Genomic DNA, 25,321 nt, shown 5'->3' with positions numbered 1-25,321 from the left:
ACTTCTGGTATTGTGCCACTCTGTCTTCTTTCTATGATAATAACTAAGAGCACAGCTTTTCTATAGCTCCTTCCTAGGGTTTCTGTGGCTAATGCAGCTGAAATTGGCTCTTTCTCTCTTGTCTCTGATTGCTAGTCTTTCCCTGAACCATTTCTATACAGCCTTCTAGTACCTTCCAATCATCAGATACAGGGAGATTTTTTTGCTTCAGCCATTAGATTTTGTACGAGGCATTTTTTTCTTGGCACTATTGCAAGGCCTTTTCTGATCATCTATCAGATGGCGAGATCAGCTAGAGATAAATGTCTCTTCACACCATCAGGGGTGAGCACTATACTTCATTTCATGCAGTAACCTTTAACATGGTGTTTAGTGTGTAGTTAGGAACTTGTCCATTATGCAGTAAACACAGTCCGCAACAATGGTGCCTCCTAAAATATTAATGAGACTAACAAGCTGCAACTTTCTTTTTGAATTAGATGTATGTTTAGTTGAATAGATGCGCCAAGAAAAAGAATAATATGATAAGACATTTCTTGTTTAGAAAAGGGCTTGCAATTGAAAGAAGAAAAATCAACTTTTCAAAGTTCCTTAACTTTTAAATGTGCCATAACTGCTTTTGTGTTGGGAACAGTGTTCCTATAGGAAAAGTTCTTCCACTGAAATTGTGAGACTTCAATGCTCTCTAACATCACAGATCAGAAGCTGAGATATCAAAGTTAGATCAACAGCATGGGTCATACCTTCCAATAACAATAACAAATTGTTGCTGGATCAGTTACTAAAAGATAGTGGCATGTCAAGCTCATACAGCTCTTTTGTAAAGGCCAACTGCATTTGATCTCTCAGTGCAATGGCTGAAATCACATGAGTTTCATATAACATTTCTCAAAATAATAACCTGTTATACAGTGCACAAATTCATCACTAAATTTTCATGATTAAAATAATTGCTCATTTGTGGCATGGAAATGTTCACTTGGTCAGGTGTAAAGTTATCATTTGCACTGGCCTCTCTGTTGAATAACTTCTATGGGTTTCATATGACATGAAATACCTAGGAAGTATGCAGCACATTATACCTCTGTTTTAGCAGGCTAGCTTTCCAATACAGCATTTTAGCTCAAGTTGTACATAGAAATTAGTGACGGATATGTGGCAAATACTGTTAAGTTGGTCCATAAACACAAGCAATGTTTTCAAATTCTGGGCTGTGCTTTCTTCATATGCTATATATTATATATTACATATAATATATATTATAATGCTCAATTTGAACAATTATGAAGATGAATAATTTAATGATTACAGTCATGAAAAGCAGTGTTAGCTTATAACCTTTTATAATGCTTGGTCTCTCTCTCTGTGTGTAGCTCAGTGCCAAAGCATTTTTCTAGCATGTTCAAGGCTCTAGAATCTTAATCCAATACTGTAAAAAATGTTTTGATAATATAAACAAAAATATTTCTATCATCCTACATGTATCTCAATATCTGAATGTTAAGAAAATCTAATTTCTGTTTTATTATTCACATTCTTGGATTATTTTCCCCCTAGGTATTGCAGAGAAAACAGTATTATCTGACCAAGGATGTTCAAAAACTTAAAAGTTACGAAGTCATAAATGGTTAAGGGGAAATAATTTTTTTGAGTCTTCAAACTTTGTGTTTATTTTCGTATGCTTCCTGTACTGTTATTTTTTCCCTCTCAAGGAAACGCAAAGACTGTGTCTGTTCCGCCTACAGTTTTAACAGTTTTTAGACATCTCTCTCCAACCCTCACCTTTCCCACTGCTATCATTGAGGAATTCCCTTACTCCTTGCGAGAGTTTTAATATTCAGCAGGTTAAGGAAAACCATGGTCAGCTTTCGAATTTTAGTCTCTGCTGAGCTTTCAAAGTGTCAAGGCCCTAAAATAATACGAACAGCAAGAGTACTAAATCTTTCATTATTTCCAGTTTCCCCTTGAGTATACCGACTTTACAATAAAGAAGCTGCCACTTACAGGCTTCTTTATGGCACGGAGGGTAATAGCTAGAGGGCGAAAAATAAGTAACTGTGTCAAGTTAGCCCTACTGCCATTATGATTCATGTGTAATCATTGCAAATTTGCATCTACTCTTTTAACATGCAGGTACTTCATAGATTGGAAGAGTGATGGGGACAGCTACTTCACAATAGATGGAACGGAAGGAACCATCGCCACGAATGAATTACTGGACAGAGAGAGCACAGCGCAGTATAATTTCTCCATAATTGCAAGTAAAGTTAGTAAGTACGGCGTGGGCAGAATCAACGTTAAACTGAAATTCTGTGGATTTAACACTCTTAAATGAGTGCCTGCTGAGGTCTTTTTTATTTTAGGACTGACAGCTGAGTAGTCTCCCGGGGAAACTCAGAAACCTGTTCCCTATGCCTCATAGCATAAGTCCAGAGAAATTGTGACAGCTGCCAGAGAGCCCTGTTTGCAAGATTGCAGGAATACCTAGAAGTGATTTTCATTGTGTAACCTCACCCTTTTCAATTCAACACTTTCCAGAATTTGCAGAAGTATTAACTTCCCTTCTACAGATATTCCTTGTATCTATGTTATTCAGAGTTGTATAAGTTTGAAAAGAAGAAAATAAACATATGAAATCACTTATTGTGAAATATTTTCTGAATTTTGAGGACAGAATTTGAAAAACTATCCTTTTCTCTTTCCCTTCTAATTCATGAGAACATATATTAAGATAAGTGTGGATTATACTAAAGCTTTAAGTGGACTTTTTGAGAACCTTCCTTAGAATATACAGATTGTTTGAAATTCCTTGTGCATGCTTGTGGCACAGGAGAGAATTTCCCCGACTTAGAGTGAAAGCACAACTTATTTGTTTGATAATGCACTCAAAGATGTTGCACATCCATCACAATTACAAAGGGAGAATATTTAATATTTAGCTATTGGCAAGAGTGTCTTTATGAGAAACACCTGGTTTCCTTCCTTCTGCTCTGGTCTTTTGAGAGTTTTGAGAAGTCCCTTTGGAATATCTTTGAGCACCTGGCAGAAATTTATAACACTTTAGATATTAACTTCACATTTCAAATAAAAAAAGAACTACAAACATTTATTCTGTTCCAGAGTGTTGCTCAGTTTCAAATCAGTCTGGGTGTAACTATGGAAGTGCTGTGTTTATATTTTTAAATGTTTTATCAGATGTGTAGGAGAGTGTGTATGTTTGTGTGTACATGTGCGTGGCAGAGTAAGTTTACATATGTTCAAAATTTTCAGGAAGCCAGAAGTATGTCTCAGATTTCACATCTGGGGAGATGGTCCTATGACCATTTAATACAAGCTATCCTGGGAAACTGGGTCATGGTAATTAATTAAGCAAGGTTAGCTTAACATCAAACCCTAGGCACGTGAACTACCACACTCTCCTTAGTACATATGTGGCTGCTTAAGATCAGATGCACGTCCTCATTTTTTTGCAAAAAGAATTTCACTATCGGAACTCTTTCCTAGTCCTCGGTTTTGTTTACCTTTAACAAATTCTTAGAGAAATGTACAGTCAATTCAGTTCTCCAGATCACAATTATACATCAGCCAATTTTATTACTTGCAGTCTTCTGTAATTCTTAATTGTAAATTGTGATGTTTAATGTTGATTTCCAATTAGGTAGGATCTATTATCACCTAAGACGAACATATCAAATCACGTCTATAAGGTATTATGTAAATCACGTTAAATTCTTGGAATACCTAAATCTATGATGGGTTATCTAAATTACCGAGTCTTTTGAGTTTGGAAGACCACTCCCAAAATAGGCAGCAGCCTCTCATTGGGTTGAATCCTATATTGAAAGGAGAAATTTAACCGAGTAGGAGGATGCTTTTAATCTCAGATTCCTGACTCTAGATACATTGTGAGAAGCTTCCTTACTGTGGACAGTATCTTCCCTTTGCAGTTGATCCTGGACTATATAATGAAGAAAGCTGAGCAAACCAGTAAGCAGCTTTCTTCCACCGTCTCTGCTATTGTTCCTTCTTTCTGGTTCTCATCCTGATTTCTCTCAGTGACAAACTGTACTAGAACAGCTGACAACAAAACCTTTTGTACTTTAAGCTGAATATAGGGGAAAAAAAGTCTTAGAAGCAATGATTCTCACTGCGTAAAGTCATTCATATGTGGGTTTGTAAAAAAAAAAATTAACTCATAAACTCAGGAAAATGATGGGGAATTCCAGAGGCTAATAGTAGAAAAGATGTGCACATAAAAGGGGGAGGAGGTCCATCAATGGAGACCAGCTTCTCAATGGGTAAATGTTGATTAATGAAGACATTGATCTGTGTAGCAGATTTATGCCATGATGAAATACTAAGCTATATTTTCATCTCTGAATTTCTTCCACTACTTTTATCTTCATTTCAGTTATTTTAAATAATGTTTATATTATCTAAATGGCTTCTTTGTCTTCTACTAATCATCATCTTATTTAGCTATTCTTCCTTCTTCCCACTTTTGTTTAAGACTATATCAGTGGTTTATTTTTAACTTTTTATATCCAAATATTCAGTATATTTGGTAGCCATATATATATCAACTGTTTTTTGTTTGTTTGTTTGTTTCTAAAACAAAACTCTTTGGTTTATATTTATTCAAATTACAAAAAATCTTTACCCATCTGTCATGGAGCAGATTATTTTTTCTGGACTTGAGTTCTTTGTCTGTGTGTGTATTCGGGTCACTTCTGCATGCCTGGTATAAAAGGAAGCCAGAAGATGGGTTCAGCACTCAAAATAGGGTTATAGATTAATGAAAGCTTCCAGGAAATCAAGCTCAAGTCCTCTGGCGGAGTTGACAGCGCTTATCATAACAGTGAATTCTCTTCAAAACAGATTTAAATTGCTGTTTGGTCTCATATATAACTCTACAGTAACGTTTGACCTCATTTATAGATTTTAGAGCTACACTTCAGATTGAAATATTTTATCTTATAAACTCTATAAGGATCATTAATATTCTACATAAAGAGAAATATTGATTAAGCTAATTCTTCACTTCTTGCTATTGATGGTACCATTTAGCATTCTTAATGAAAGTCTTCTTAATGAAAAAAAAAAGTCTTTCATTAAGAAGACTTTCTTAGCATGAACATTGTAACTTTATATGAATTCTAAATTATCTTTTAGTTATAAAATATCACTTCTGTATGATTTTTAAAGATGTTTTGATTCCATCATTTGTTCCAGGATAAAGTCACAATTTAGAAGTTTTGAAATACTCCCAATACTACATAAACTCTATGTGGTTTTACTATCTAGTATTTTCATCAAAAGCTTCATGATATACTAGATATAAAGAAATTTTGTCATAGTTGTCCCAAATATGGTTACAATGACTCAGTAAATAGGTAATTTTATTTTCAACAAAATAAAATAAATTATATCTCTAAATGAAGGAAATCTGTTTTGGTCTATAAATTACATACTCTGACAAATTATTTCATATTTATTTTATAACACTAGTCGTTAAAGAGATGTATTACTTCTGTAGTTGGCTCTTAAGAATTAAAAATGTGGTTTGTATAATATATCATAAAATAAATTAAACATACGTGATAGAATAAAATATGCTAGAATTAAGTCAGTGAATCCATTCTTCACTTCAACCCTGTAAAATTGTTGTTATTGTTTTTCTTTTTCCTTGATTGAACATCCGTTTTCTGATAGCTACAATGATGTTTTGTGACATTTAATTTTGGAATATCTAGATACCCTACAGTGCACAGAATAATTGCACACAACAAAGATTTGTCTTAGTTAAAATGTGAAAAATAAAAAAGTCCTTTGGAGAAAGACTATTAACAACAAGATAATGTTAATATTTTCAACAATTTACTTATGGAAATGGGCGGTAATTTAAATTTCAAGCAACCAAACAATAGCAATTTACCAATTTGTGATTGATTTGTGGTGGATTAAAATTGGTCCAGTATATCGTAATATTTTCTTTATGTTTTAATAAATAAAGCTTGCCTAAAGATCAGAAAAGCAAAACTAAGCCACTAGAGGTCAGGCAGTGGTGGCACACACCTTTAATCTCTGGATTTAGGATACAAGGTTGAAGGATCTCTGTGAGTTCAAGGCCACCCTGGCCTATACAAGATCAATGCAGAAGCAAATATAGGTGATGGTGCCTATAATCCCACACTAGAGGGAATATAAAATGAGAGGAGAGAGAGACCTAGTCCACTTAGTCTGCAATCACCCAGCCGTGGTAGAGGTAAGACTTCTCTAGTGGTTTGGCTGTTTTCCTTTTCTTGTGTTTAGGAAAGCTTGGTTAATTAAAACATATTAGTACATTTAAATAATTTTTATAGATTATTAAAATAATTTCTTTATAAATGCAGTTGAGAAATTTCACTGCCTGTCAAAGACAACTCAACTCCACAGAAACTCAATGAAATAAAGTGTGACTATTGTCCTTTGAACTTGAGCTCTGCATCTCAGATAATGTAGAAACTGGAGTCTGACCCTCATATCAGCTAGTGTAGAATTGAACCGGTGTGTTGCTTTTCATGAATTTTATTAGTGTTTGATTTTATGGATTAGTTCACTACATGGTTTTATAGTCAAAATACTGTTATATTTATGTAAAATAATATACAATGTTCCAGAGGCCTTTCTTTAAAACTTTTTACTTATTATTTCCATTTGTAAGTTTTAGAGATGTCTATACCACCAATCTTCAGAGTTTTAAATAAAAAAGAAACTTATAATAATGACTATATTTTATATGCTGTGAATCTGCACTCACCTGTGCAATGTGTTTTGGATCATCAATACACACTAAACATTACAATGAAGGGTCCACTGTTTTTAAATTATTGTTGATTTCTAGTTTCCTTAAAAATTTAAACCCAGTTTTACTTATTTACTAAATTTTATAAGTAAATTTACACTAATTAAGCAACATTTTCTAAAGTAGCTGTAAAAATATGTTGTGCTTTTATCCTTTAATAAAATTTTCAATCTTATTCTTCAACACATGATATGAAACCAAGTATTATGAACACTGGCAGGGGATAAAATATATAATTCACATTAGGCAGTGACTCCTTGCTCCAAAGACATTGGTGGGGAGGTCATAAAGGAATAAATGAGTTTTAATCAAAAATTTACTTTTCTTAGTTCCAGAAATAATTTAAGGATAATTTCTGTCTTTCTCTAATCAACCCCTTAATTCTATTTTACTTAAATCTATACTCAATAGAAAATGAGTTTGAGATATTTATGTATATATCATAAATATTCCAGATATTAAAACTTCTGACTATATGTGTGCAACACAGAAAATTGTATTTTGTTTAATAAACTAAGTATCAATATTGGATAAGATAAGATCAGTGAATTAACCTTAAAAAGATAAATAAATCACACCAGGCAAAAAGTCCCACACTATTGCTAACATATCAGTACACTTCCTGTTACAGGGTCTTCCTCCATACAGGGTTACTCCTTTCTGCTATTGTGTCTTCCTACACTACCACTACACAGTTACTGCTACCTGTGAGTGTGTCTTCCTATAGTACACAGTTACTCCTACCTGTTACTGTGTCTTCTTCTTCTCCATTAGTTGTTCCTCAATAACTCTCTTATTGGTCATTGTATTTTTGGAGTTGATACGGTGAAATTTCCTACAATTGAAGATTATTTTCCTTTTTATATAAAAAATAATTGAGAACAAATATGGCTTTCAGAGAAGCGGTATCCACGTTTACAAATATTATCTTTTTATGTCTTCAACAGGTAACCCATTATTGACCAGCAAAGTCAACATACTGATTAATGTACTAGATGTCAATGAATTTCCTCCAGAAATATCTGTGCCATATGAGACAGCTGTATGTGAAAATGCCAAAGCAGGACAGGTATGTTGTTAATAATCTTCACAAAGTGTGTACAATGACCTGTATGTTTATGCTTTAAGTTTTGAGTCTAGATAAAATTACATATGAGTATACTTATTATCCTGCATTATATATATTTAGTAAAATGAAAAATAAATAATGCTAGGCTCATATGAATTAATGGTAGATGGATGTATGTGAAGCTAATAAAAAAACAATGTAGCAGCCTCAATTTTTATGGATACAGAATGTAACAAAGATAACTAATATAACCACCTGTTGATTCAGAGTCTGAATTAGTAAATGATGAAGTACTATTTCTCTATTAATAAATAATGTAAATTTGGTTATTTAAAATATTAGAATACATAAACTAAAATTTTGTATATTAGTTTGTTTTTAGTTTTCAAATGTCCCACTACATTAAGGTTATTTCACATCTAATAAAAAATTCAAATAAATAAAAAGTCTTGTAATTCTTTCAATTAATGCCTTTGGGAATTATCCTCTACTAAATTAAATGTGAGTTTGTTATACCTTAAAGATTTGAACTTTAGAAAAAGTAAATTATATATGAGTTAAACTTCCTTTCCTTTCATGTGGGGAAAGTAATGAAAAATAAGCTTGTGTTCCCAGAGGCTCTATTTTAACAAATACCTTTTTCTTTTTATTAGAAACACTTTTAAAAAAGATGACCCTGAAATCTTCTTTGAGAGTTCAGAATATGTGGGTTTGGGGCATGTTGAACTTGGACCCATCCATTATGTCTTTTGTCTATGAACTATATATAAGGATAGATTATCTATCCTCTATCATTGTCTAATAAGTATACATATATATGAGAATATGTATATGTTTTGTGGTTTTATGTAATTATCTACATATCTATAGATTAGAATCTACCATGAAACTTTCTAATATCTATCCTTTTATTTTTCTATCTATCATTTACCATTGTGTGGAACATTCAAGCTCTTACTGTAGAAAATTGTTTAATTCATATGCTTGATAGTTTTCCATATTCTCTGTCCTGTCTCTAATATTCTTCCTAATATTTTCTGTAGTATATGGCTTTTAGATATCTTACTTGGTATTCCTTCTTATTTGTGAATCTACTAATTGCATTTTTCCCAGGATAAACTGAAGTTAGTTTTAGTTTAAATTTTAAGGGATCAATGCTGAATTATTTAGATTTAACAATGACATACAACTTGGGAGACACTTTGGAACAGAGATGTGAATGTTTCCTTGTCCAAGTAACATAGAAATATTTATTATTTAATCCTAAGCAATGGGGGATGGGTAGAGTAACATAGCAACACAAACAGGCATGTATTCTTTAATTTGCCTCATTTTTTAGTTTTTTAATAAATCAACACTCTCAATGTACTTGCTTTTCAATTTTTCTCTTACAGGAACACTGATATAATCAGATGCGTTGTTTCTAGTAGGATTTCTTATTTAGTCAGAAACGCATATATATCACTTAATTTAACATTCAAGAAAGGCTCTTTTTTCTTTGTTAGGGAAATTTTCAGTGCTTTCTGGTTACACAGATATTGATTTAGAATTAGGATATGTCCTCTGATTGTAGCTGCCATTATCATCTGCAAATCCTTAGGGAAATGCTTACAAAAGGTATGTATAAGTAATTTGACCACTGATATTGATTCGAAAAGTGGCATTTCTCTCTATCTACGTTCTTTATTAAATAAAGTTATTAGACTGTCGTCTAGAGTTCCCTGTGAAACTGATGAGTGACTTCAAGTTTAATCTCAATTTTGTCTCAGATAATTCAGACAGTAAGTGCTGCAGACCGAGATCTTTCACCTGCTGGGCAGCAATTCTCCTTTAGATTACCACCAGAGGCTGCCATCAAACCAAATTTTACAGTTCATGACTTCAGAAGTAAGTATAACCACTTACAGACTCACCTCTCATGGAATTTTGTCAAAGGGCACACGGGGATGATTCAACTGCTTTTCATAGAAACAGTTTTACAATGCATAGATAAGACAACTTACTTTCTTTATAAAGTGCTTTTAATGATTTAAACAAATAAAACATTTTTCTGAGAAATTGATTGCTTACTTATTTGGAATAAAGTCATATAATGATATGCAAATATCTTATCCGTGCAAATTAATTCTGTATTCATTTCTTTTATTTGAGCAACAAATAGTACAGAGGTTATGAATCAGACAGTTCAATTAGAATGAACAGGATTTCATTCTCACTGCTTGATTTCCCATGGGCCACAACAGGGAGTATTTTCCTAATTAATGTAGAATCAGATCTTCTCTATTGAGATCACATGAAAAACCTTTAATACAATACTTCAAAAGAGTCTATTAAGATAATTTTAGATACAGCTTCTGAAATCATATCTCCCACTATACTTCTACAATTATATTCTACTATCAACACTTCTCTGTCTTAAATTACTATATCTGAAAATATTACAGCCAGCACAGAAACATTTGTTGCATTTGATGATGGGTACTCTTCATTTCATGGTGGGAATGTTTCTCAACCATCAAATCTAAAAACTGAGCCGGGAAGTGGTGGCACACGCCTTTAATCCCAGCACTCGGGAGGCAGAGGCAGGCGGATCTCTGTGAGTTCGAGACCAGCCTGGTCTACAAGAGCTAGATCCAGGACAGGCTCTAAAGCTGCAGAGAAACCCTGTCTCGAAAAACCAAAAAAAAAAAAAAAAAAAAAAAAAAAAAAAAAAAAAAAAAAAAAAAAAAAAGATTTTGATATTTAGATAACAATGCATTAAAAATACTGATGTCTAAAGAAATGGGGCCTGTGATCATTTGAACGAGAATGCTTCTATTGGCTCTCATGCTTTAATACACCGTCACCAGTTGTTGTAACTGTTGGGGAAGGACTAAGACACACAGCCTTGCTGGAGGAGGTGTGTCTCTGGGGCCCACATTGCGGTGTCAAAAGCCAGTGTCACTTCCTGTTTGCTTTCTCTGCTTTCTGCTTGTGGATCTAGGCGTAAGTTTTCAGCCTTAGCTCAGGGCCATGCCTGCCTTCCTGTGGCCATGCTCACTGCAATCGCGGTCGTTAATCTTGCCCTCTGGAACTTTGCATCAACTCTATCTTTTATAAATTGTTTTATGTCTTAGTACCATGACAGCAATAAAAACAAAAAAAAACTCTAAAATAGCCATATTTTAATTCTATTAATAAGCTATTTGAAATAATTAAATACAAAGATCTTAGAAAACTGTGAAGAATTGAAGCATCAGCATAACATGAACCAGTTTGTAGAAAGATCACTATGGTTGTGGTATAAAAATGATGGTCACATAACTTCTGTGTGTCGTAGACTCTTAAGAATTGTTATGAAGGCAAATCTAGCTTTATGGAGAAAAAAATTATAGAGCTTTTCACTATATCTTTTTTACTTCAATGAAGAGAAATCAAAATTCAAATCAATATTGACCAAATAAATAGATAGTTAAATCACTACACAGCAATAATGAGCATTTCACCCAAACTGCAAATTTTTCTTGGATTTGGACATTTATCTCCTCAAAGTAACTATATTCAGTAAAACCCATATCAATTGTCTTATATTATAAATATTTGTAATATAAAGTTAAAGTTTTTGTAAGTCAAAATCAACATGCAAGAATAAAAAACACAATTTTAAAATCTCCAAATATTTTAATATCTTTTACTCATTGTAAGTTATATTTGTTAAATATTTTTAGTTTTTTGTAACCATTTTAAGGATCAAAGTGATGCTTCATGTGTTTCTTTCCCATAATGTAAAAAATAATAAATTTTGAATGCTCAGTTATGAGTAAATAATAAGTCAGAAACAAAGATTTTCTTCATTCTATTTCAAGTAAATTGAGCTGTAAAAGATGACATCATTCCAAAGAAAGAACTCTATGTTTTCTATTTCTCCTCTTCTAATGAGTGACATTCAATTTATGATCTCTGACTTCAGTAGTTTCCTTGACTTAACCTCATGGAGCCAACTATGGGGTTCTAACTATTTCAATGGGGCTTTAGTACATCATTAGCCTATGACTGTCATCAGCTCAAATATTTGCCCCATTTAATCTATCTGTGGACATTATTAATGGTGATACTATCTTGATGTTTTATTTATCATAAAATGTTTCTGAAATGATAATAAATAAAACATACCGAACATTCTAAAATTATAGCCCAAAAGTTTTTCTCATATTCTTATATTTCTCATATCTCATATTTCTCTATTCTTATGACAATAAGTATAGAGAGGCTGGTTTGGTAAAAGTCATAAATTCAATTTACAATTAGTATAGTGGATTGTGACTAGACTACTAATATAGCTCCAAAATAATTTTATTTTAGTAAGTGGTATAATTTTCTAATTATTTAATGATTCTCAAGTTTAATATGAAGTTTATATTAAAAATAATATTTTAAAAATTGCTGCAAGGCGTTTGTCATGTAGGCCTTTAATCACAGCACACAGGAAGCAGAGGCAAGTGGACCTCTGTAAGTTTGAGGCCAGCCTGGTCTACAAAGTGAGTTCTTGGGCAATTAGGAGTGTTACACAGAGAAACCTTGTCTTGAAAAATCAAAAGCAACAAGAAAGGAAATTTCTTCAGTTGAATCTATAGACTGAATAAAAAGAATTTGCTGGATTCTATATATAAGAATAAATATATTTGTTTTCATATATTTAGATATTTTCTTTGTATTAATCAAAGTGATATATCACAATTTTTAGTTTCATTAAAGATACAATGAACTAAAGATATTATTAATGTCTCAAAAGATATTATTAATATTTTACTTTTGAATATTTGACTTATTTTATTTAGAATGATAATATTCATAGAAGTTTCCCTCCACCGAATTTGATTTTGATATCAGGAAAAAAAACAAAACCTGAGGCAACCTAACTTCTTATGTATTCTTGTTGTTATAAGGCTCTTCTTTTTCAATGGAACATTTAATACAGACACCACCAAGATGAATGTTTCTTCTTTCTCAGAGGATTATTTTAATTACATATGATTACATTTGGACAGTTTCAATAATAATCTAATAAATAATTTAAATAAAAATGCATTTTACTGATTTAAGAAGACTTTCCTACTACTTAGCAGACACCAATTTAAAAGGTGAAATGAAAGTCACAGTAACTACGTTATCATAAATATCATGTTTTGCAGACAACACAGCTGGAATTGAAACCCGGAGAAATGGATACAGCCGCAGGCAGCAAGAGTTGTATTTCCTACCAGTTGTAATAGAAGACAGCAGTTACCCTGTCCAGAGCAGCACGAGCACAATGACTATTCGTGTTTGCAGATGTGACTCTGATGGGACCATCCTGTCCTGTAATGTCGAAGCAATTTTCCTACCTGTGGGACTGAGCACTGGAGCTCTGATTGCAATACTGCTATGCATTGTTATACTCTTAGGTTAGTTTCCATATAGTCGTGTTTTCTGTACCTCTCTCTATCTCTGTATTATATGCCTCATCAAATTACCATGTCTATTTAATTACGTTTACTGAGCTGGTTAGAAAATTAGTGATTATTACAAACAATTTTTATTAAATATATTTTCCATTTGGTATTTTTCATATAACATCATCAATGTCTTTAAGTCATGAGGAATGTTAATGTTGAAAATTTTACTTCTACCAAGAAAATCTCTGTGATAACTATCAATTTAAAAACATTTCTCAGATTTATGTGTGTAAACTGGGTTTGAAATTTTTTAACCTTCTAAAATATATGGCATTCATAAAATCTTGCTAATTATTCCCAATAATCTTGAGTTTAAAATATAGTTACAATAGGATTGCTTAAATTCTCATGTTTTGTAATACAATCCTTAATTATTCAGAATTGTACTTCCAATGAGTTCCATTAAGTAAATTTTTATTATAAAAATAAAATAAAACAATTTATTAACTTTGAAAACTATTAATTGTCACTGCCTAATAGAAACAATATGGTAGTTTTAAAATATTCCAGATGAGTAATACTTTGAATTTCCAACTAACAAAGAAAAGAAGAAAGCAAAGTGTCTAGGAAAGAAGCAGAGAATAAAGTGACCCTAAAAATGTTTACATTCTGCTTACACTCCCATCCTAAAATATCTTTATTTTTATGGTCACTCTTTAAAACCAAAGAAAATGGATGTAAACCCAGGAATTGAGCTTACACAATAGTCATCATTTAAAAACTCTTTAAAAAACAGGACAGTAGCTTTTTCTCTAGAATAGAAATAATGGTAAGCAGTGAGTAACACTTTATAGAGAAAACTCCCAGAATCAACACTCATTGTTACATAGTAACTTATAGAGCAATTTGAACAGTGTAAGTATTAATTCTGTGTAGAGAGCTTGGTTACATGAACAAAGCATTCAATTATGTCTTCATAATACAAGATGATATTTGTCTAGCATATGTTTTTACTAGTGTTACAAACTTCAAGCTGTATATTCAAATAGATTTCTCACATCAGAAATTATCCATGTTTAATTAGTATTTGATATCAACTCAAATGTACCCATTCTCCTTTGTGATCATGTAGCTAATTGAATCTGGAAGTACGTGTTTATCTTCATGACAAGGCTCAAATTATTGTAGGTATTCTTTTTTGGCTCATGTTCCCTCATGAAGTAAACAAGAAAATTGTTACCTCATCAGTATTAATGGTGCTTTCTGTGTAATGATCTCCCATAATTCCTCCAGAATATCCATAGTTCACGTGTACTATTCTAGGTACTATTAACCCCTTCTTCATAAAAATAATCACTTGATTCATTGTGTTATATAAGACTCTGTTTTAAAATACATCTGTTCCTGAATATTCAGCCACATACTGTTTATTGCAGTTTTCATGTCCTTTCAAGGAGTGAGGATAAACTATAGAAATCTACATGCCTGATGTTTCTTGTAGACAGCTTTCCTCCAAATCAAATAGAGTCTGACACTCTAACTTTGCACTGTTAAATCTTTTGACGTGTAGTAATGATCTTTAAGGTTTTCAATATATTACCCAAACCCTGGGATATCAGCATCAGTGACTTTGCACTGGATATTCTATATGCCGAGGGAAAACTGTACAGTCCTAAATACTATTCATGGATCCTTTAAGAAGCAACATCTAATGCTCCTCTTTCCTTCCAATATGCTCAACTTTAAATATGGTGAGAGAGGGAATAAACACATCATCTCTTACCATTAAATATTTTTTAGGCTCTTATTTAATCTCTGCTATGAAAAAAGAAACACACTTTGCCTTTATACTATTGTTACTCTTTTGGAAGAATGTGAGACTGTTGTCCAATAGCTGAACACTTATTTCATTTTGTCGTTATGTGCCTGCTTATGTTTTGAATAATAAATACCATTAACTTAATAGTGATTATTTGGTAACTAGAAATAGAAAGATACAATAATAATTGCAATGAAAAAATACACCAAATTATTTTATTTTTATTTTATTTTTTATTTTTTAAAAAACAAACTATCTTTTCTCATTATACATACCAATCCAAGTTCCCACTCCATCCATTTCTTCCATTCCCTCCACATAGCCCCCCACACCACCCCTCTCTACTGTTCAGAGAGGGTAAGGCACATTGCACTGGAGAAGATCCAAGGTCCTCCCTACTATATCTAGGCTGAACTAGGTATCCCTCCCAAAGAAAATAAGTCCCAAAAAGTCAATACATGCAGTAGGAATAAATTCTCGTGCCCCCTCCAGTGGCTCCTCAGTCTGCCCCAGCCATGCAACTGTCAAAGACATTCAGAGGGACTAGTTTGGTCCTATGCTTGTTCCTTCTCCGTCCAGCTGGAGTTGGTGAACTCCCATTAGCTAAGGTACACATCATGTTGTTGACCTCTTTGCTCATATTCTCATTCCTCTCGCTCTTCAACTGGACGTTGGGATCTTAGTCACGTCCTCCAATGCGTGTCTCTGCCTCTGTGTCCATCAGTTGCTGGATTAAAGTTCTATGGTGATATTTAAGATATTCATCACTCTGACTACAGGGCAAGGCCAGTTTGGGCACCATTTCCTTTATTCCTTAGGGTCTTAGCTGGAATCATACTAGTGGATTCCTGGGAATTTCTCTAAAGCCAGGTTTCTTGCTAACAACAAAATGGCTCCCTCAATCAAGATATCTCTTTTCTTGCTCTCATCTCTGTCCTTTTTCCATCTTGACTAACCCTTTCCCTCAAGTTCTTCTCACCCTTCTCCTTCTCTCCTCCTCTTCCCCTTCCACCGTCCCTTACCCCCACCCTCGTATATTCCCAATTTTGTCAGATAATCTTCTCTATTTCAACTTTCCAGGTGGATCTATATGTTTCTCTTAGCGTCCACTTGTTACTTAACTTCTCTATGATCATAAAGTATAGGCGCCATATTCTTTGTTGATGGCTAGTATCCACTTATGAATGAGTACATATCCATTTTTTATTGCCATACTATTTTCTCTGAGCCCAAAATACTAAAATCTAATAGAAAAATATTTGATATTATTAATGGTTTTTCTATGATTTTTTCATATTTAGCATTTCAATGGGAAGTTGCCATTAGAAAATTCATAAACATATGCATGATAACCTTATTGATCATATTATTATAACTATGAACATGAGTCCATTAAAGAAATTTAGCTATTCTTGACCTACTTCAGCATTTACAGAGATTAAGTGATATATGTGCTTCCGTTTACCAAACTGGTTTTTGTTTGTTCTTCTAGCTATAGTTGTGCTGTATGTAGCCTTGAGGAGACAGAGGAAGAAAGACACCTTGATGACATCTAAGGAAGACATAAGAGACAATGTCATCCATTATGATGATGAAGGAGGTGGGGAGGAAGACACCCAGGCTTTTGACATTGGGGCTCTGAGAAATCCCAAGGTGATTGAAGAGAATAAAATTCGCAGGGATATAAAACCAGACTCCCTCTGTTTACCTCGCCACAGACCACATGCGGAAGACAACACAGACATAAGGGATTTTATTCACCAAAGGCTACAGGAAAACGATGCGGATCCAGCTGCCCCACCATATGATTCCCTGGCCACTTATGCATATGAGGGAAATGGGTCAGTGGCAGAATCACTCAGCTCCATAGACTCTCTCACCACAGAAGCAGACCAGGACTATGACTATCTCACAGACTGGGGGCCCCGCTTTAAAGTCTTGGCAGACATGTTTGGAGAAGAGGAGAGTCACAGTCCTGATAATGTGACCTAGGGAAGAAGAAAAGGCTGGTTAATACACATCTAGAGAAGAAAATTTTATCAAAAATGTTAACAAACACACACACACATGTGCACACACACGTGTGCACGCATGCACATGCACACACACACAAACACACACACACACAAACACACACACACACACACACACACACACACACACGCTTCCAGAATCTACAGGACAAGATTCCTTTGATCATCCAGTTTCTAGCAATTTGTCCTATTTACCGTCTTGTCGTTTTGGGTTATTCTGATGACACAAGATAAATCCTATAATATGTCCTTGCTTTGTTTTGTTTTATTATTTCAGGAACACTCTGAGCAGAGCTCAGGTCTATTAAATACAATTCACTGGCATGACAACCTAGAATGAAGATAGCTATGTGGCATCACGGTGGAAGAGTGTGAGATTTTTCTTAATTCCACTAAAGTGCCTATTGAAACTCTTATCATTGAACGTGGTATACACATTCCGCTGTGATGGCTTTGCAGGAGTTCAAGATGAAGAGGAACAAACCAGGCATGTCTCTATGTCAAGGAGCAATAGTGACATGCTGAATCTCATTCCTTTCAAGAACAAAGAATACTTCCCAAACCCCATCTTTTTAGAAGGAAATGTTTCCTTTTAAAAATTGTAAACTGAAAATTATTTGTTTTTCCTATTCTTTCAGAAACTGGAATAATTGAGACATGAAATTCCATATGTAAGTCATGAATTCTAAGAGCAATGCTTAAATCATAACATTATTTCGTGTTAAAGATGTTAATTAAGCTGTTAAGTTTTCCAAAAACTAAAATGATATACAGGATATTAAAAGGATCCCTCTTTGTAAAAAGATGCCTCAGGGCTCAAATTCCAACTTCAAATAAACATTGGTTTGCTTAATTCTAAACTGGTATGTGGAAACTGGTTTTAAAATGTCAACAAATCCTTTAATTTTCCATTCAAAGATAAAGTTTCAGATGTGTTTCTCCTTAAATTTCTGAAAGGAAAATATACTGCTCATTTAAACATGAGAAAAAGTCTCCATTCAGATTCCTAGCATTTTTGTCAGTGGTACTTTGATGAATGACTCCAACAAAATGCATATCAAGTGGTGTGATTTATAACAAGTACAAATTTTAATCGGTACTACTGAAATAAGAGTTAGTTAGGGACTTCTAAAATCAAACCAATGACTAAATCCCAAAGGGAGCAAAACCTCAATGCCAGTCAGCTGATTCACTTGTTCTAGTCACGTTGATTTTAACTTTGTCAACTCAGTTTCTGTATTGGCTCAGAGTCACCTCTTTTCAGTTTCTCATCTATTACTCCTAATGTAAATTACTCTTTATAATTCTTCTGATAGAACTTCTACAATTTATGCAAATTCTGAGAAATGATAGGATTTTTGACTACATTAATAAACATGGCTCAAATCAATTGCACACGGGTTATCCATTATTCAAAATTTCACGTGACACAGCAAATGAAAACTGAACATAAAGTAACAACCATTCTTAACAATGTATTTGTAACAACTGACCACTTCTACCTATGATATACATAGAGAATAATTAAGGTTACTTAAATATGCATACATAAGATATGGCTAATATCTAGGTTTGCTATAAAATATCTGTGAATATCATTATCATTTGTGAGGCTATGAAAATAAAATTGCACACTGAGGAGTCTTAGAAATGTAAAGGATGGACAAATAAATTTTAGCCAATTATCGAATGCATATTTTCAAATTTTGTATGGTGTAGGAATATGCCCATTGTGTCTGCGCTTTCCTTCTTCTTCAGGCTCATCTTACCCCTTTTGTGATGGGATTTAACGTTCTGAGTCAGCACACCATTCCACTGTTGTTTCCGTTTTCGAGTAATAAATAAATAATTTCAGGATTTTACGTCTGAGAAAAGTAACTGTTTTATAAGACTTATAATTGCATTACATGTTAGAGAAGAAAACACCTAATATGACTTATTTCTTATTTCACTATGTATGAAGATTGTCTCCCGAAGGAGGTTAATATGCAAGACCACATCCTATTAAGACAGGATTCGTATTAAAGATTGTTATTGCTTTTAATATTTTCACAGGAAATATAACTGCCTTTTCATAAAGTTGCTAAGCAGAAGCCATGAAGATCTGAGAGACAGATTGTTTTAAACTAGAGAACTAAGAAGATATGAAAATATGCAATGTGGAGCACTTGATTTTCATCACACATACCACCCCAAATATCTTTGTCATTTCCTACATTACATCATTAACTATTAAGATGATCATAACAACTTATCACAGACAAAGTGTCTTTAAACAACGAAGTTTCCTCATGTCTCAGAGATGGGGTTTCCTCTCACCATCTTCTCCTAGTCTTGGAGAAAACCCCTTTTCCTTCCCTTTTTGTTTTTATCTCTTCCCACTTTGGTATGGTCTCTGATTGTTTCTGTTTCTCTTTACATAAAGGCAGCCTTCTTATTAGAGCAGCATCTACCCATAAGACCTCTTTTTACCTGGTTTACTTTATTAAAGGCCTTATCACCAAATACTATCCCAGTCTAAGGAATTTGGGTTGGCACTTGAGCATGTGGATTTGTTCAGTCCCAATCTGAAGACTGCAACAATATATACTTTTAAACTAGCATTTGATTTACAATGACCAATAAAAGTAACATGAAAATAAGCCTAGACATAATGATCAAAATAATATATGATGTGTAAAAGAGATCCTTTGGTGCTTACAATTAGAAAGGTAATTATATCTTTTAGGCTAATGAAAGGACTAAGCCTAATATTTTAATACCTGTTACACTTGGGATGTCTTTATTTATGCAAATAGGTATTGTCTTTCATTCAAGCATTAAGCAATATAAAAATGCTGAAAATTTATATGAATGATTTTAACTGTAAACAACTAAACCACATTTTGTTATTGGCTTGCATGTCTATCTTTATAGATATACATATGTACATATATATGACTTGTCTGTTACCTTCAGTGCTTTTCAAAGAAGTGTACAATCAATATACAAAAGTGAAGCAGTGTTATTGATGTATACTAAAAACAAATTTGCGTGCTTTGAACCATATTCACTCTTTTGACTCAAAATGTCCTCTGGATCAAATTCCTTGGCCTCCAGTGTTTTATTCTCCTTAGTGAAACTTATTTGTTATATGCAATACCATGTACAATTAATCAAAATTTTCTTATCCTTAAGTTATAGTAACGACTGTATGAAGCATAGCAAATATTTTACCTACAGACTAAGCTAATTTAAAGACTCATGGATATTTGAAGTTGTTGTACATAAAAAGTATTTAAATCAAGTAGGTATTTGATTGATCATTCATTAAAACTCACTAGTTCTACTTGAGAAAACTATACAACTATTTTTATTGATATATATGAAAATTATTCTGTGAAGTAAAAATATAGAAGCATCATAACATAATGAAAACCCAGATACTGAGGGATGGATGTTCTCCTTCCTTAAAAATTATGCAAAAACATCAGTACTGTTAGGAAATATGAGGGTGTTATGCAATACAGTGCAATAATCTAAGAAAGCAGGCAATCCACCACAAGAATTACTAATACATGGAACAATAAAAATCATAGCAACAAGAAAAACAATAAATAATAAGTTAAATTGATATATATGAAAGCATTGTATTTTAGTGGCTCTCTGGTTAAGTGTATTTCTTAGAACAGAGGTAGTTTAAATTAGTACTATGTTACTAACAAAAAAATTGATTATGAAAGGATTGGTTTGCATAAGATCCTTGGCTCAAAAAATTTTCGCCTTACCATTTAAAAAATAGTAGGTTGATTAGCTATCCAAAACTTATTTCAAACCATTGCTTTCTCATTATGTTAAAAAATAATGTGGGGAGAGGAGAAATTGCTCAGTTTTAAGAGAACTTGCGGCTCTAAAGAAGGACCAGTATTTAGTTACTAGCACCATCATCAGGATGGCACACAGCTGTCATTAACTCCCTTACCTCGGGATTTTGATACCCACTTCTGGACTAAAATGTACCTGAATACACACATGTGGATACCTGTCAATGGATACACACATATACACAGGATTAAACGTAAAACACATTTGTTTGAAAAAGTTATTTTGTCTCATATTCTATCATCAACTCATTAGGTGATACAGAGTGATGCCTGTATCCATCCTTCATCAAAGTAGCCATAGTATTTTTTATGAGGATAGTCATCATTTTCCTACTCTCAGTGTTAAAGACTTCCTTTATAAGCCTCTATGCTGTCGTTGTAATGACTAAGTCTTTTCTATCCCTTTTATTATGGAGTTTTGGAACTTGTGATACTGTGATATTTCCCTTTGTTCACTTTGGTGCAATCTTAAGTTTTACTTTGTTGTAATTTTAACAATTGGTTATTGTATATTCATTGTTTAATAGTAAATTGTATTATCTTTTAAATTTTACTTCCAGTATATTTTATCCTACTTTGTGGTGGTCATCTCATTTATGTCTTCTAGTTATAATCATCTTCTTCACAAGGAGGTTCTGTTTAATTACAGAGGTATTTGTTACAATTTGTTTTTTTTTCTTTTTTCTATTTTATAATTAATAATATGTGAGTTACATCTTGAGCTTCCTACCATTTTGATTATAGCTGCATATAGCAATTACATGTTCATTTTTCTCACCAAGTCAAATGCAAAGTCACAGTGTAGGGAAGGAAATTGTCTTAGAAATACCTTCAGACATACTTTCCTCAGCCACCTTCCTCATTCCAATTTTCTCCCTCCTTGAAATGTCTACATTCTGACATATTTTAATGGCATCTGACAAAGTATGCTTTTGGATGAGACGTTTCACTCTTCCTCCAATGTGATAATCCAACATGGATTTATACCAATTCTACCTATAATCCGTCATTGAACCGTTAGCCTTCATTCAACTCATATACCCCAAACACTCACTGCTATGTGGACTACATGACAGCTGGTTTAGAGAAGACATAAAAACACCAATACAGACACATCCATGTATGTTTAATATAAAAATGATTTGCAAAAAAAAAACATATTCCCTTATCATTTAAATAGTCATCATTTTAATCTTTCTCAGTATAGAGGACATACACATATGAACAAAATCTGAAAAAAAATTCTGAGAATTTAGTTGTTATATTCACTGTAACAAACAGCTAAGTGGAATAAGTTTTGCCTGTTGTTTATGTGTACATAATACAGATACATATGACTACGTTGGGTGATATTTCCAATTAGTCTTGTGAAATGTCACTGAGTTCCTTCACTGGATTTCTCATAATATCTAATATAGATTTTTTAGCAATCAATATAACTGGCAAGCTTATTAAAAGTGTTTTGAATTTACCTAGGCAGTTAAGTTTATTTACACTTGTAAAGTTTTATGAAAATTGAAGAAATATGATGCAAGAAAATACAAACAATTTGAATAAGAATGAGAATAATAAATAAGGGATTAAAACCCATTGTGAAAATCTGGATAAATCTAATTTCAATATCCATGATGGAACTCTTCCTGCTTTTATTTTCTAAATTTCAGGCTAATATATTTCATAGCGTACTTGCAAATGACATTAAGAGTGGCCTCTGGAAATTTTAGGTCATATTATAGTCCATCATTTAACTATTTAATGAAGAAAAATAACCCACACACTATTGGTTCTTTCATCCATATTTTACACAATATTCAAAGTGTGATGTAAATAGTAAAAGAAAAACTAATTGAAAAGATATATCTCTGTATTACTGACAGCCCATATAATAGAAGCAATATCATAAAGCATCTTTTCAAGCAGCACTATCAACAACCTAAGCCTAATACAGCAAAGAACCTTTAACCCATTTATTTTTATTTTCCATTTTCATCCTCTCATAAGCCCAGCTTTTTCAGAGGCCTTGCCCTCCTTAAAACTGCAGTTTCTAAATGCACTTTTCATATCTCGTATTTTCTCAATTGATCATCATTAAAGAAAGTACGTGTCATGACTGAAAACTTGAATATATTTTTAACAAAATGATCTAAGACAGTAACTATTCTCCACTGATGGCTACCTCCATTTCGTCAAGTGATACTTTTAATATTGAGGGATACAATGCCTAAATTATTCTAAATGGGAAATGGTTTCAGAATGTTGATAAGACAAATGTTTTCATATCTATTTTTCATAGGAGTAAATACATCTTGGTCATATTAGGTACTATAGACAATAAGACATAATTAGCAAGTGGCAGAGCTGAGATTTTAGCAGAGTTCTGAAGTGCAAGCTGCAGCCTCCCACCTCACTCAGTTATAAGTGTCATAGAAAGTGAAGTCCAATTCTTTTGAAGTTCACTAGTCACTCCACAATTGAAACTTCAGTGATCTTCACTTCCATCTTTCTGCAATTGATAAAGAGGACGGACTATGATCATCTCCCATCTTCCAACTCCTCCTTCTACTTCCCAGTTCACTTGATTTTTTTCCTGTTCTTAGACTCTGTACCTGCATAGCTCCAGTACAAATCCCACATTAGAGTTATCACTATGCGTTCATTTCCTTATCAATAACATTTATTCCTCTCCATTGTAGTAAATTCCTCATGCCAATCAATGCTATTAAGAAAATTATTTTCTTTTTATTGAAAATATCTTTTTCTCATAAACTATATCCTGATAAAAGTTTCTCTTTCATCAACTCCTCCCAGGTCCTTCCTACCTCCCATCCCACTCACATTCACTTCATTTCTGTCTCTCATTAGAAAACAAAGAAACTTTTATTGCATGATAATAAAACAAGAAAAAATAAGATAAAACAAAGTCTAACACATCAGAACAGAATAAGACAAACAAATGTAAGGAAAAGAGTCCAAGATAGGAGACACACTCAAGATAGTTTGCACACTCAAGAAACCCACGGAAACACTAAACCATTTTGCATAATCAGACAACCTGGTACAGACCCATGCAATGCTATGCACGTTGCCTTGGCCTCTGTGAGTTCATGTGAGTCTTGATAATGTCGATTTAGAGGTCATTGTTTTCTTGGTATACTCTTTTACCCCTGATTCTTCTATATCTTATAACCCATTTCTGTATATCGTCTCCCACAGGATTGATTCCCTGAATCCTGAGGAAATAAATTTTGTGCAGATTTCACATTTAGGGCTGTATATTCCAAGGACTTTTACTCTCAGTGTAATTTCTGTCTGGGGGTCTGTATATTTGTTTCTGTCAAGGTGATGATCTTATTAGTATAGTAGAATGTCATTAGGAGTCATTTGATTATTACATTATTTTAACAGTAGTGTTTGGTTTTACTCAAGTATTAGGCCTATATAGTCTCTGGTTCATGGTTACCCAATCAGTTCGTGGCCCGAAGTCAAATCGGACATTGGTTAGTTATTCCTACAAGTTTGGTGCTATCATTGTCCTTGCATAATTTGTAGGAAGAACAATATTGCAGATCAAAAGTTTTCTGTCTCAGTGAGTGATTATATTATTTACATTGGTTTTTGAAGAGCACCATCTTGTGTCAAGACACTAGAAAGTAGAGGTGGGGGCATTAAGTAGGCCCCAGATTGACCTCTCCGTGTTCAATGAGTTGTGTAGGTATTGTCTTCACTAATGGGGCCTGCCACTCAGTTTATAGAGAGCCATATGCAGTCTTGGCCATAGCCTGCCTTGTCTGGATATTTCAATTGGACCCTTTTGTCCAAAAACTCAATTAAATGCAGCCCATATCTGGTAACAAGAGCTTCATTGGTTGACAAAATATCTCTCTGTTCAAGGCCCCACATCCATCCATAAAAATCAATTTCTTTATCCTTTCATAGAAAACCTGCTTGTCTCCATTCAATCCCTTATTTGACACCTAACCTCTGTGGTTATAGGAATTGTAGCTTGGTTATCATTAATTTAAAAAGTCATATCCATATATGAGTGAATATATGTCATTTGTTTTTCTGAGTCTCCAAAACCTCACAAAGAATGATATTTATCTTCCATTTACTTGCAAATTTTATTTCTCAATGGCTAGTTCTTAATTTCATATGCATACTTATTTTATATAAGCACATTACACTATAAGATTTATGTGGAAATACAACCATATGAGATGCATTTCTTGATTTCAAATTCATTACATTTAATTCTGTCTGAACCTTTTCTAAATCTAGA

At 33.2% G+C, this 25,321-nt stretch overlaps 1 protein-coding gene across 2 annotated transcripts in view; it reads left to right on the top strand.

Moving 5' to 3' along the window:
• The window catches only part of Cdh12 (cadherin 12), a 240,259-nt gene extending 222,529 nt beyond the window's left edge, over positions 1-17,730 (top strand). Inside the window, exons 7-12 of one of the 2 annotated variants that reach the window (XM_038322062.1) lie at positions 2,134-2,270; positions 7,792-7,913; positions 9,683-9,800; positions 13,085-13,336; positions 16,639-16,799; positions 17,457-17,730. In XM_038322062.1, coding sequence (XP_038177990.1) covers positions 2,134-2,270; positions 7,792-7,913; positions 9,683-9,800; positions 13,085-13,336; positions 16,639-16,799; positions 17,457-17,519 — 853 coding nt within the window. In that variant the 3' untranslated portion in view covers positions 17,520-17,730. Of the gene's footprint in view, positions 1-2,133; positions 2,271-7,791; positions 7,914-9,682; positions 9,801-13,084; positions 13,337-16,638 lie in introns of both variants that reach the window. The other variant, XM_038322061.1, reaches the window with a different exon arrangement.
• The last annotated feature ends 7,591 nt before the right edge of the window (positions 17,731-25,321 follow it).

This window comes from Arvicola amphibius, chromosome 3 (assembly GCF_903992535.2).
Source record: "Arvicola amphibius chromosome 3, mArvAmp1.2, whole genome shotgun sequence".
In the NCBI taxonomy this organism is placed as follows: domain Eukaryota; kingdom Metazoa; phylum Chordata; class Mammalia; order Rodentia; family Cricetidae; genus Arvicola; species Arvicola amphibius.
This window is presented reverse-complemented; position numbering and strand designations above follow the sequence as displayed.